This window comes from Blennius ocellaris (assembly GCF_963422515.1).
Source record: "Blennius ocellaris genome assembly, chromosome: 6".
Classification (NCBI taxonomy): Eukaryota; Metazoa; Chordata; class Actinopteri; order Blenniiformes; family Blenniidae; genus Blennius; species Blennius ocellaris.
In genome coordinates this window covers 12,024,944-12,038,687 of record NC_137655.1, presented here as the reverse complement: position 1 = coordinate 12,038,687, position 13,744 = coordinate 12,024,944, and the positions used below count along the sequence as shown (strand labels likewise).

At 38.1% G+C, this 13,744-nt stretch overlaps 1 protein-coding gene across 1 annotated transcript; it reads right to left on the bottom strand.

The window, feature by feature from the left end:
* Positions 1 to 9,750: 9,750 nt before the first annotated feature.
* stx19 (syntaxin 19) lies at positions 9,751 to 12,809 on the bottom strand (the record flags this gene model as incomplete). The annotated part of the gene is made up of 4 exons (XM_080497847.1): positions 9,751 to 9,987; positions 10,687 to 10,899; positions 11,675 to 11,911; positions 12,585 to 12,809. The coding sequence occupies 4 exons, from the start codon at positions 12,807 to 12,809 to the stop codon at positions 9,751 to 9,753; spliced, it is 912 nt and encodes a 303-aa protein (XP_080353973.1).
* Between the last annotated feature and the right edge of the window lie 935 nt (positions 12,810 to 13,744).

Sequence of the window (13,744 nt, the reverse complement as noted above, 5' to 3'; positions counted from 1 at the left end):
GACTGCATTCATAGTTTGACCCAAAGCTTTAACGGTCTATCTGTATCTGTTTTCCATTACAATGTAGGGCACTGTATAAAGACATGAAAGTCAGAACTAATGAAAAATTCTCCTTTGACACCAAGAAAAAAAAAGTATTTTCTCCTATTGTGTACAATACACCCTCTGTGTCAAGGGGATTTATACAGACAGATACCATAAATGTAAAGGGGAAACACAGATGTCCTCTTTCCTATGTAATAGAGGGAAATGTGTTTTCATGTTGTTGTTTTTTTGTAAGCAGGCTGAATATATTTCAGTTTTAAACTTACAAGATCTACTTATCACTGATTTCATGTGAAAACATTTTAAATGATCTGTGCTTATCTATGGATCCATTAAAACAAATGGTTTCCTGGGTCCAAAAATTACATTTAAAAGTGGAGTTAGTTTGGAATCTATATACACACAAAAGTGTGGAAGCAGTCTGGTATTTGCCGGACAGCGGCCGTGTGCTACAATCTGGCCAATAGACCAGACATCAGTCTTCACTTTTGATTATGATAGCAGAAATTGTGCTGAATGCACTTACCGCTTCCGATTCGAACCACACGACCGTTTCCCCACACGGTTATCCAATAAAGCAAACAGCATTACCAAGCTTATAGAGAGAAATCGAATCACTTTCTGCATAGTTTGATGACAAGGTGGAGTCCAGCACGGAATCGAGATCATATTACTTATTACACAGACGGGGTCTGACCAAGACAACATCAGCTCGATGGGTCTTAATCGTGTCTATGTTGTTTCACAAGGTCATGGTCTGTGTGTGTGCATTCAAAGTAAAGTCTCTCTCTCAAAAAAAAACACCCAATTGCTGCAGTAATTTGATTTCATAAGGGATAGTATCAAAGAAATTATTATTTGTGTGAAGTGTAACACAAATGCAGTGTGCACAAAGCAGAAGGCGGTCTGGATGGAAAGGACAGCTGTCCGACGTGTCACAACTGATGCGTCTTATCCCGTGACCGCGTTGTGTGCTCATGTCTGAATGTGTGAGTGTTTGCCCATGAGACTGAATGTGTTTGCCCTCTTATTACAGAGAGGATTAACCACCGGGGAAGCTCACGGTTCCCTCTGAGCCCACAGAGTGCTAGAACAAGGCAAAGTCCTCGGAGACATGTTTTATTCACCCACGTCTCGGTTAATTTTCACCTCTCCTCTGTCACTGATGTGTGTGTATCAGCTGTGCCCCAGCTGGCCCTCCCACTGTTCACCTTTTATTGTTGTGCACATCAATCAATGCTCAACAGAAAAAGGATGCTATTGAGGTTGGAGTAATAGGGCATCGATGAAGCACTGAAAGAAGGTGTTTGCCTCGTTTGAGGCCATTAACAGCTGAAATATTCACAACTGGAGTTTCAATCCGGAGGGGACCTGTTTTACTAGTTTGTAGAGCCATAATAGAGGGGGGAAGCATACAAAGGGATTATAATTCCTGGATATCAGCTCCCTCTGCTGGCCAATTCCCCTTTACTGAACAGAACCCGGATTGATAGAGTAGTTTTAAATTTGCATACAAAGATTGCATACAAGTAAAACTGATGGGTGAAAAAAAACAACAAAACCTGGTCATAATAATCAAACAGCTGCAATAAATGTGAAAAAAAAATTTATTCTCACATTTTCCTTGAAAGTGAAAGTTATCTAGAGCGAAATGACACCTCATTTGTTTGATTTGTAAATGGGAATATCCGCGTTCCTTATAAATCTTCTCAAATGTTGGTGTTTCATGCTACAGTGATGCAGTGAAGTGGCTGCTATGTTTATGAACCTTGAAGGACCATCTGATAAAAACCTCATTTCCTATGTTTAGTTTAAAAAATGAGACTCAAATCTACAATGCAGACCGAGCGCTTCCTCCATTCACTGCATGTGACTGACGGGATAATTGTAGGTTCTGTTCACAGCTGCAGCTGTGGGCTGTGAGCCTGTATCACCACCGCTCAAAGTGCTCCCACATCTTCCCATATCACGCACATCTGCCAATATTTCAGAGTCCTCTGGAAAAGAAAAATTCTGTTGGAAAAAAAAAAATACAAATCAAGTCTACAGTTGGTGAACTAAAATATAAAATGATGATCAAGTGATGGGGAACCGATACAATGCTGGGGTCACAGTTTTCCTCTTCTATTGTCACAACACCAAACAGTGGCCAGCAACAGGAAAACTGTGACATTGAGCAGACACGGGCTAAACTTTCCTTCCCTTTTGTTTCACAGCAATTACACATGTGGCGATCCACCCAAATGTCAAAAAGAATGAAGGCATCTTTCTAAGCCTGTGTAGCAGCTAAGCGCAGATGTGTCCATCCCCATTCATTCTGTCTGGATGGAATCTTCACAGATGGTTCACGCAAGGAAGTCAGGGACTGACCTTCCCAAAGCTCTTATTACTCAAATGCATACATCAACCTGACAGAAAATTGAAGTTGGGACATTTATCCATCGGTGGGAAATAAGTAATGGTGAACTTTTGGCATTAGCTGGTTCATAGAGCCGGGGTTATCATTTAAAAGTTACAGGGAGTCACAAGCAGATTTGGCATGGTCTTGGTACTCTTATGACTTTGTATTTGCATCTATAAACCCACAAAAGTGACTTGGAGAAGTCAATTCTTACATTTCTTTTTCGTTTGGAGAAGAGCTCTTAACTTAAACTTTCAAAAAGACCTAACTTTGACACAAGTGTGTATCTAGTAGGTTATTCAAGAATTATTTGATTTCACCTCCATTGTATACATGTATACCACGACAGTGCAGGTTTGAGTAGGTACCACGGCTGACACAAGTGTTGGCAAGTAGCAAGAAGTGATGTCTTGAATCAAAACAGGGACAAAGCGCTCAAACAAACGACCAGAGGTTAGTTCAGCTTTAGCTTTTACATGCTCATGTGATGGACAATGAGAACTTTCAGTATCACACACTTTTCAAAGGATAACATGGTTCATATGTGCACACAGTTAATAAACGTCTACGTTTACTTGTTATAGCTTTTAATTTCATTGCCCTCTAGTGGCTGTAATACTCACTACTTTGAAGGTGAAAGTGGTATCACACACGAGCCATAACATTAAGACCTCCTGCTTTCTCTCTTGCTTCCTCAAACAGCTTTGAACCATCACATTAAAGACTACAGTTATTATCGTGTGCATCAGCCCTGCCTGGCTATTATTGCCTGAATGAAAGACTGCTTTTCTTTAGTTATATCTGACTGACTCATCTAACATCCCGATTTGGTTCTTGTCACATTTCCCACTTCTATTACATACATTTTAAGATTAGAATGTGAATTTACCGTCTCATATGCCCCCCCACACTAACAAGAACCATGAGAGCATTATCCGTTGTTTTCCCAATTCACCCATCCATAGTAATACTGTCATGGCTGAGCAGTGCACTGTCGATGAAACAAAGTAACATGCAGTCGCTGTGACTCAAGGTAGTTGAGCAGGTTGTCCTGTAATCTCAATGTTGACACAGCAACTCCTTCACCACTGGTGCGTGTATCTAAAAAGAAGAATCTGAGAAACTGTAGAGTGTTTTTAATATGCTGAAAAGAAAACTTGTGGAGAAGGTTAAGATTAAATATTATACTTCTGACACAACTGAAAATCCCATGCGTTATCTTAATTGTGTGCAGATGTAACATTTGCAAATGAATTGTTCATAATTTGCTGCATCATATAAATCTACAAGTCAATTTAAAGTTTGAACATCCTCCAAGAAGACGAACAAAATTTGAGGATTCAAAGCTTCCATGCGGATTTTAAAACCCAAATTAAGTGTCGACGTTCTGTTATTTTTGGTTCTTCTTTTAGAAATTTACTGTACAGTCTCTTTGTGATTTATCTATTTCTGAGGCTCCTGATATCCCCCCGTTCACAATTTGATGGGTGTGATAAAACCAGGCAGTAAAGCAATGTCAGCTCTCTATAACCACAGCTGGTGTTACTCACAGGAGGACTGTTTTTGATGTTCCACAGGCGTTTTGAGAGAAATCATTGGGATCCATGTTGTGACAGATGAGCCAGGAGATGTACACAACATAGCCATATACAGTCTTCATGGCAATCCTGTCATCTGTCTACAGCATTGTAAATTCTCACATTTCTCATTGTTATTGTACAATGAAACATGACTGATGGGCTGTGCTAGGAAACTGCATAAAAGTAATCTTACTTTGTCAGATGTGGAACAAGTGCAAAGCTGTGAAACTCACCTAATTAAAAGCAGTGAATCAGTGATATACTGCAAGATTTCAGTCTGTTAATAACTTGTTGGGCATCCACAGGTTTTTGAGGTTTGAGAACAAGATACGGAAGAAAATTCGTTCAATATTTTTTTTCAATTCAAGTTCCCGCAAGGATGTGATCATCAGTCTGTTTCGACCCATCATAAAATCAGTTCAGAAGAGCAAATCTTTATATTATAAATGCGGTGTAATGTTTTTGAGACATGTTTTTATTCTCTATACATCAATAAAACCTATATATCCTGAACTATACTTTGTACGGAGTTATGTCCTTACAAATAAAATTAATTACTGAAAACTGCAATAATCTTCCACAAAAGGACAACTACTTGAATGTAGCTTTGTTTGCCCCATATTTTTTCTCAATATAGAAATATAATATTCGTGTCCCTTCAAATTATCATTGGAGAGATAACAGAAGAGTTACAAGTCCTCTCAAACCACAGAAAATTTCGTATTCTCTTTTTTTTAATATAAAATAATTCTCCTGGGTAAAATTACGCCATTTCCATTCGTAGGAGGTTTTTTTGTGGGTCACCTGCAAACAGTTAAAGTTGTATACTAATGATGGAAGTTCCATCAATGCTTGGAATGCAATATTTTTGCTCTGTTCATATCAAACTGGAATTTTACAAACCCATGAGTAGAAGGAAAGTGTGCTTTGGGACACGATGCATATCTGATGTAAATATAACTCCTCTGGCTTTTAAAAAGTAATTGCTTCATCTTAGTTGGTTGCAATTTCAAAATGAAAATGCAAATGGGTTCACAGATACCTCCCCAGGTCTTAAAGGGTTAATGAACAAATGACAATTCAGACAAGCAGCAAAAACAGCTGAGATAAAGTATTAACATGCAGACGGCAGCCCAGAGGTGAGCTCATGTTAATTTCCGGGCTGCGTCTCTGGCACTGTGAAGGCCATCTGACCTCAGCTAATGCTAAAGCTAACAGCCATCTTATGGAGCAGAATGAATAAAAGAGGAATTTATGAAGTCTTCTAGGATTCCATTATAATAATGAGTTGTGTTACTGGTGAAAGTAGTGTAATCGTATTAATATTAAATACTGAGCCAACCAGATAAATCAACAGTAGAGCCTCTAAACCAGCTGACGAAAGGTCTCTTATTGGGCTCTCGTGACTTGGTGATGACTTAATCATTAGATTTTGGAGTGTTGAAGCAGGGAGGACAGGGCATCTCCAGAACCAGGGTTAGAAACCACTGACCTTTGCTGGCCTTTGTTGTAGAGCTTTCAGAATATGCAGCCTGATGCTAAACACAAGTCTTCCTGGGAGAACGATACTTGGGCCTCGTCTGCTTTTTTCGTCTGTTGTCCTGCATTCAAATGGCCGTGCTCATGTTAATCCCAGAAGTATTAGCTGAGTTCTGCAGACACCCCTTGATCTTATGAAAACATTGTCCATAGTTTCTCTTCACAGCTTTTGTACTTTCTTTTCTTTCACCCTTTTGTGCTGATGACTCCAAATGTGCTGCACATTTTTGTGCTTTAACAGTTTAGCCTGTGAAGTATTTTGCTTGTGGTTCCCCAGTGGACTATTTCTCAAGAAAGGGTACCAGAAAACCTTGAGCTACTTTTGAGTACTGACCAGGGGTACAACTTTTTTTTAAATTATTGATCCCAAACTATTAGGCATATGTGTAACTACACTATGCTGCAGTATAAATCTTTGTACATTTGATTGTGACTGATATTAATTTAATCATCATAAACTTTACAGAGGAATAAAACATATAATTCAGGATAAAACTATCAAAGACATGAGGTTTGTTTCAGTGTTTGGAGAAATGAGTTGGTTGAAATATAAATTGAAGTACACTTTGTCAAACTTATGATCAGCTCTTTTTTTATTCAAACAAGAAACATTTATGTGGGGGTTATTGATCAAGAGCAAATGATTAAGAAATGTCAACTCTAAATCCAGTTTGTGCTAAAAAAAGACTTAAGTGTACCAATACTGTGAGGATTTACACATCAGCCGTCAGAACATTGCTACACTCCGTCATCTTTCATTAAAAATATATTTTTCCAAAAACTAAAAGAAATACTTCAATCAAGTATGGAAAACATAATGCTTAAATGTACCATTGTCAGGATTTAGGCCCAATACAGCGTCTTTGTCATACTTTTAACACAGGCCATCATACTTTGGGGGTAAAGCAGCATGAACGGAGAGTGTATGTCTTTCTTTTTTTTACAAAGGTGGCAAACATCATAAAGAGCTTGCTTAGCATTAAAAACATTCTGATCTAAAAAAGTATATAGGCTATTGGTTTTGGAAGGTGTTGCGATATTTATAAAAAACTAACCAAGTGTTATCAATGTTACTTCATCACCTATTCTATTCATTGATTTCTTCATCACTGAGTTAAAAGTTCAGTCTTCTAATGTCACAAAAAGGTGAAAAATGATCAGTATTTTCTTCAATCTGAGAAGAAGTTTACAATGTTTTTTATTTAGCCTGAACTAACATTAGCCATGAAAACGAAGGATGAAAGACTGAGCCTGCATGTCAATATCGAAATTCATAAAAACCTTCACACCTACTCACATGCATGTCTTTGGACTCTGAGAGGAAACCGGAGTACATGGAGGAAAAAGCCATGCGTGCATAAGAACATACCAGCTCAACACAGGAAAAAAAGGCCTGGCCCAGGTGTGAATGCTAGATCTTCTCACCATGAGGCGAGAGCACTAACCACTGCTCCATCATCCTGCCTCTGACCTATTTATGAGCATAAATCTGTTCTGAAATGTTAGTATTCTCTCTGAAATGTATTGTTTCTGCTTCACTGTTTTCTAGTTTGTATTCAGTGAAGATGCTGACATGCATGTGATGCAGTCTGCTTTTTGTTTCCAAGATGTCCAAGTACAAATAATTTGTCATCAATCTTTAATTACTAGTTAGTAAAGGTCATTAATCATTCAGTTAATTGATAATTGCAATTAGATATTCATTATTACAAAGACACCTGTAATGTTGCTTTAATCAACCATCTGGCCTGTTGATAAAGTGTCGGGGATTAAGTGTTTTAGCAGAATTAATAGCATTTACTTAAGTAAATTGGGTTTTTCCAAATAATATGAAGTTAAAAAACAAAGAAAACCATATGAAACATCTATGATGATGTTTATTAAGGTTTCTATGTAAGTAGGTGTGTTAAACAAAAATATTTGTGTTTGTTAGTCATAATACTTCAAAAAGGTGATTGATAAAAAAAAAAATGTTTATTTAATGCTGATTCCATGTGACTACAAAGGCATGTTTGTATTCTAAAATAAACAGAAATGCTGAAAGATTTAAAGAGCATGGATATGTTTTGGAGAAGAAAAGGCCCTTCCATTTGCCGTTAGTCATTCCTTCTCATTTAACATCACAGTTCATGAATCACATGGAAAAAAAATCAGTTTTGTGTGACAAGAATATAATCTGTACTTGCTCTCAAAGTTAAAAACAAAAGAAAAGGAAAAAAAAAGGCCTCTTTCTGGTTGGCACTTCCAGGGAGCGGTTTCTATAGACAGGGACTGAAGTAACACCGTTAGGTGATGGCACATCCTTGGGCAATAACCCATTTTTAACTGGTAATTATCTCGGTGAACACTGGATGGCATTGTTGCTGTTCAGGAACTCCTCAATTTATTTCTTACTTTTCCTCACCAAGTCAGAGGAGAGGGGCATCAGCTATGCATGAAACTGTATTGGTGGATTTCCACATTCAATTTTCAATATTTGATTCATTTATAGCTTGGTTTCAAAATGTCATTGTCATCCAAAGAAAGGCGATGGAAGAAACTCAAGACCAAACTGCTGTAAAGACTTTTCTAGTCTAATAGGAGAAAAAAAATAAATCACCTCACGACACACACTGCATTCATTTGCTCATCTAAACCTGAGGGAGTAATGAAGGTAAATGAATTAAAAGCAACAGTGACAGGTAATGTTTTCTCAGGTGTCACATAAAGACGTAAAAGATTTGGGAAGGTCGAACTTATAAAAGGTACCTGAGGACATGAGTGCGGGACGCTTTCTCCTCCTGAGTTGCGTGTTCATATACTTTAAGTAAACACAAGTATGCTATTCAAACATGCGACAACATAACTGAGGTCCTCTTCCCCTCCACAAAAAGTCTACAGCTCTGTTTACACACTGTTCCCTGTTGGAACATAGGACAACTCTCCTGGAACAGTAGACAAACCAGATTTTCCGGCCTGTCCATAACTCTCCCGGATCACCTGTGTTTTGCCTCGGACACGAGACACCACGGGTCACCGACTCTCTGAGGAACATCGCTGTCACTGCTGATCAGAGGGGAGTTTGAAGCTCCTCCTCTGTGAATGTATTACTTAGTCTTTTCTTTGCCATTACAGCAGTTGGATGATGAGCTGATAATTCTGGTCTTACGTTTAGGACATGAGGAAAGAAGGGAATGACTCCCCGTCAGCATCTGAGTCTGCTGCATCTATTTAGCACACATACAACATAGCTTGAGGTAATTTATGGCACAGTGTGTTTTATACTTCTTTTTAGTGGAAAATTACAATGTGATTATAAATGACCATGTGAGTCGCAGTTTTTTTTTCTACATTCAAAATACAACTGTTCTAACATAATTATGTAAAAACTTAAATTACACTTTCAATTTGAAAAATACATTATTGATTTTTCATTAAATACATTATCCCATCTTATTTCTGTACATGAATGATTTCCTCCAGTTTTCTCATTGTGGCAAAATCCTCAGTGTTTTACTACCAATTATTTAATTAAAAAAAATGTATATGTTTCAAATTGAAAATGATCAGACTTTGAAATGCAAATGGCTCATTGACTAATTATTTAAAAGAAAATACCTTTTTTTTTTTTTTTTTTTTAATAATGTGGACCAGAAATGAAATGCCATGGCGTGATATTCCCATGAGAATAATCCTGTATTTAATATGATATGCTCATGAGGAAATAAAAGAAAAAAGAAATATTAGCGTGTATTCATTAAACATCACCCTCATTAACTGGAGCTCTTGTGGCAGGAAGAAAATCATATCTGAAGCCTTTTTTTTTTTTTTTTTTTAACGGTGAAATATCAGTCTTGCTGATGCGGCATTGTCAGTGGCCTCTCCTTGTTTGTGACCTCTGTCAGATGACAGTGAAGGTCTCCAATAAGCAACAGTGTTAACTCTGAGGAGCATTAGCTGAACTGTCTCTTCCAATAGCAGTCGCCTCACATCCTCTTGAAAGAAACAAGTGCCTCCCATACCAATTCTGTCCCCTTCCCTCTAATTGTTTTCAATGCTCCACTGAATCCATCTTCACGTCGCTCTATTCAACAGCAAAATCTGCAGTACCATGATCTTCTTTTTAAAGGTGCTTAAAACCAGGGTTCGCTCCCAATAGCAACTTTTGAAGAAAAACCTCATTTGGAATAAATACCTCCTTGTGTTTTATAAACAGCATCTCCAGGGTGGGCAGCAGCAGCAGCACAGCTGTCGGAGTGGGTTCTTCTTTTTGTAGCGAGCCGCCAGCTTGAACTTCTCATTAGTTACAGCCACATAATCCTGTGTCCTCTCCACATTGGTTTGAATGTGTTCAATGTGGGCCCCTTGTTCCTCTACCAGCAGGAAAATGTCCATAAAAAGGTCCTTCAGCTCCTTCATATTGTTTTCCAGGTTCAACAGCTCCTGTTAGTGGAGGGTGATAGAAGAATAATACATCTGATCACTGGGTGGTGTGAGAAAATGGTGAACAGAGTAAAATACAATATGAACTTTTATATGCCTTTTCATTAATGTCCTGTTTTAATGTAATCTTACTACTGGTAGTGTCTGAGCTTTACAGCCTTTACCGGACAACAATATATACCTTACACACATAGAAACACCCTCTGACAATTTGCAGAAAGCTGACAATTTAATCATCAATATTATATTAAGTCACTTATTATATAATATTAAACCTGCTCCTCACAAACCGGGACTAACGTCAAATATTCCATTTGCTCATCATTAGTAAAGCAACCACTGGCTCAGTCAAAATCTGTGCTATTCACCTGTTATCTTTCATCTTCACGTGCTTCTTCTGTTCAAGTCGTGGCATCTGACCTTTGGGCATCTCAAGTTTAAAGTTGTCTTTTCCTTTTTTTTTTTTTTTCTTTCCTTTCAGCTATTTAGTATGACAAATGATCTAACCCCCATACCTTGCCAGTACTAAAACTTTATACCGTGACTGTTGGGGTAATAATTTACTTGTGGACCGGAGATTGAACTCATGCAATGATCAAATCTGCATGTATTATGGACAATAGCATAAATCAATTAATTTTCCTCATATTTGAATCAGCCTTCATCTTCTGAGTGTCTATTTCCAGGTTCTATTCTCACCTTGTGTCGCTGTTCGATCTCGGATAGCTGTGATCGTGTGATTCTGGCATCGTTCGGCAGGTTCTCGTTGAACACCTCCCAATTTCCCGTGGCGAACATCTCGTTCACCTCCTCCTCCGTCACCTCCCTTCCCCGTACGTCCAGCTGCCGGATAATGAAGCGCTTACAGCGCTCCTGCTTGGTCAGCAGACCTTCATTATACTGGCACATTACCTGGAAATAATTACAGCAAAAAGAGAGAATAAAAAAGAGGGCAGGAGAGGGGAAATGAAGAATGAGAAGGAATTTCACTTCCATTTTTTTTTGCATAAACGTAATTTGAATTCGGCTTCTTCATCCTCTGTTAAACTGTGCACAATGCATTTACACTCCATCTTAACATGGAAATACATTCATAGAGGAGTAATCACACAACAGAGCCCTTCCACATATGGAATAGCAATGGCATTATATGATGCATGCATGAAAATAAACCAATACATTCTCTGCTGTTTAATGCAATGTGTCATTTGGATTATATTATCATAACTTCCATGGAGAGGATCTTATAAGAAAGCGGCAAATGTCCTTCATGTGGCCTTGGAATGTGTTTCCTCCGGCAGATGTCTGCACTACCTTGTAGTATGAGTCTGTTTGTCTCCTCAGCTCCTTTCAGACCTTGGCCTCTTCTTCCTCTCCCACATCAGACTAAACCCCACACGTACCAGCTTGCTGCAGTTACAATAAAACCCTCCTCACCCACTGATCTGACGACCACTCTCCTTCACACCACTGCCATTTATTATCGTATGTCCTTTTTTTGTGTGACATTTTACAATGGCTGCCTCAGATATGGCCCCTCATGGATAAATAATAATCCTCCCTTTGAGCATGTTGACCTGAGCAGAATAACTAAAAGTGTTGTCTACTAAGACAAAAAGAACAGAAAAATCATGAATTAAAATCGGTTTATCAGGGAAGAGAATTGTAAGAGGATCACTTTCCCAACCTGATGGAATTTGCGGGACAGCGCTGCATGCTGGGAACGCTGTATCCTGGTCGTGACGGCAGCAGCTCCCTGCTGCTCCTCAGTTTTCTGGGCCTGTTTTGAAAGTGCATCCAAACGACGGTTGAGGCTTTCAGCCTGCAGCTTGAGGTCTCGTGTTATGCTGCTTTCTTTCTTCATCACGCTGAAGCGACGCATCGTGGCCACCAGCGTCTTCTGCTGCTGCGTGAACTTGAGGACCTGTTTGTTGTTCAAATGAGACAAAACTTTAACTTAACTGTAAAAAGGTCATAGATTTCCTCCGATATAATGTATCTGAATCTTAGCACCTTTGATAAGAAATGATGTTGCACCTGCGTCATGTACTCGTGGTACGGTTCTCATTAAACTCATTAAGAAGCAGCGACTAAAAAAGATTTGGTTCTGATTTGTTTTTGATTACTGTTCCCTTTAAGCTGTTGCTGGCTGTTAGTTGTTTAGTATTTGTTATTGTTGTTTTTTTCCTATATTTTTGACAGCATTTAATTTATTGATAGAGATTGGACATATCATTTCGTGTGCCTGCCTCTTGAAGAGCTAAAGGCACACAGATTACTATTCATGTACACAACAAAACCACATCAACATGTGTGGAAAATTTGGGAATAGTGTGCTGTAACATTTGTTAAGGATTTGGCAAATTGTTTCTGAAAAAGTGCACAAACTGAAAATGCAAGCAGTGAATGGCAGCCACGCATAAAATGTCATCTGATGTCATCATTGTAATCTTTCTCTTGTCTTATTCTGTTGACATGGTGGGATTATTACAATATAATTTAATTCAAATGTGTTAAAAGATGAACTATTAAAAACAAATTAATGAAACAAATGTATTTCTTTGCACATGCTGTACTTATCTTTCTTTCTACATTACCTCTGTTTCCAGCACTGTGATGTCATCTCGGATTTGCTGAGCCTCGGACAGGAAATTCTCAATGACCGGCTCCTCCTCGAACACTACAGCCTGTGGCGTGATGACCCCGACCACCACAGAGTCATCATCATCATCACCCTCCGTTGGGAAAGGATGAATATTTTCACCCGTATCCGCAGCAAACTCCTGAGCTTTCTGCTGCAGTTCCTGCAACCGGTCTCTCATTGTGGAGGAGCCTTTCCCTCAGGATACAAGGTTATAATGGTATGTACGACCCTTGCAAACACTGAGGAGAGAAGTAGTAAAACAAAATAATTCAACGATTCCTTCTGGCACACTGGGCTATTGCAATGCAATTGAAATAAAAACCATAGACGACGGCAAAAATGGAAAACTGAAGACGAGTGCGTGTATGACTGAGTGTGTCAACTTTCGGTTTAGGTTCAATCAAGTGCAAGGGATCCATGATTTTAGCCATAAAAAGGTTTGTTAATGTTTAAGTTTAGATGTACAATAAAAAAAAATCGTTGTCGGCAGACATTGAAGTAACACATTAAAAACACTCACATATGTAGTTTTACTTATTCTTAAATTTACACCATATAAACTACTGTGCTATTTTAAAAATCATGTGTTCCTACTTAGTGCGCCCACAACTTCAACAAATATTCAGACAAAGGATTAATCTGTATTTTATTACATTGCATTCATTTTTTTTTTTTTAATTATAATTATGGGCTCCACATGTGTATGAATCAGGTGAAATGAATCAAATGCCTTCAACGGTGCTATGAAAAAGGTGGTTAAAATGTAACTAGTTCTCAAAATAGTTTATAGACGAGTACTTGGAAATTTATTCAACAATACTTTTGAATGTAATCAAATGCAATTCAAGCAATGTAACATCTCCATGCTGAAATACTGTTGCATTCAGTTTCAACATTTTATGTAATTGATTTCATTTTGTTCTATTAATTGTATTAATTTACATCTTCTGACAAAACCATTAACATGAGCCAAGAATAAATATATTTCTTGAAATTGCGATCAGTTGTAATTTTCTTTAAATTACCAGTAATATCAAATCAATGCGTATTGAGTATTTATTAAATAATTTTAACTTCATCCGTACTGATATGAGCTTAACTAATGAGCCATGT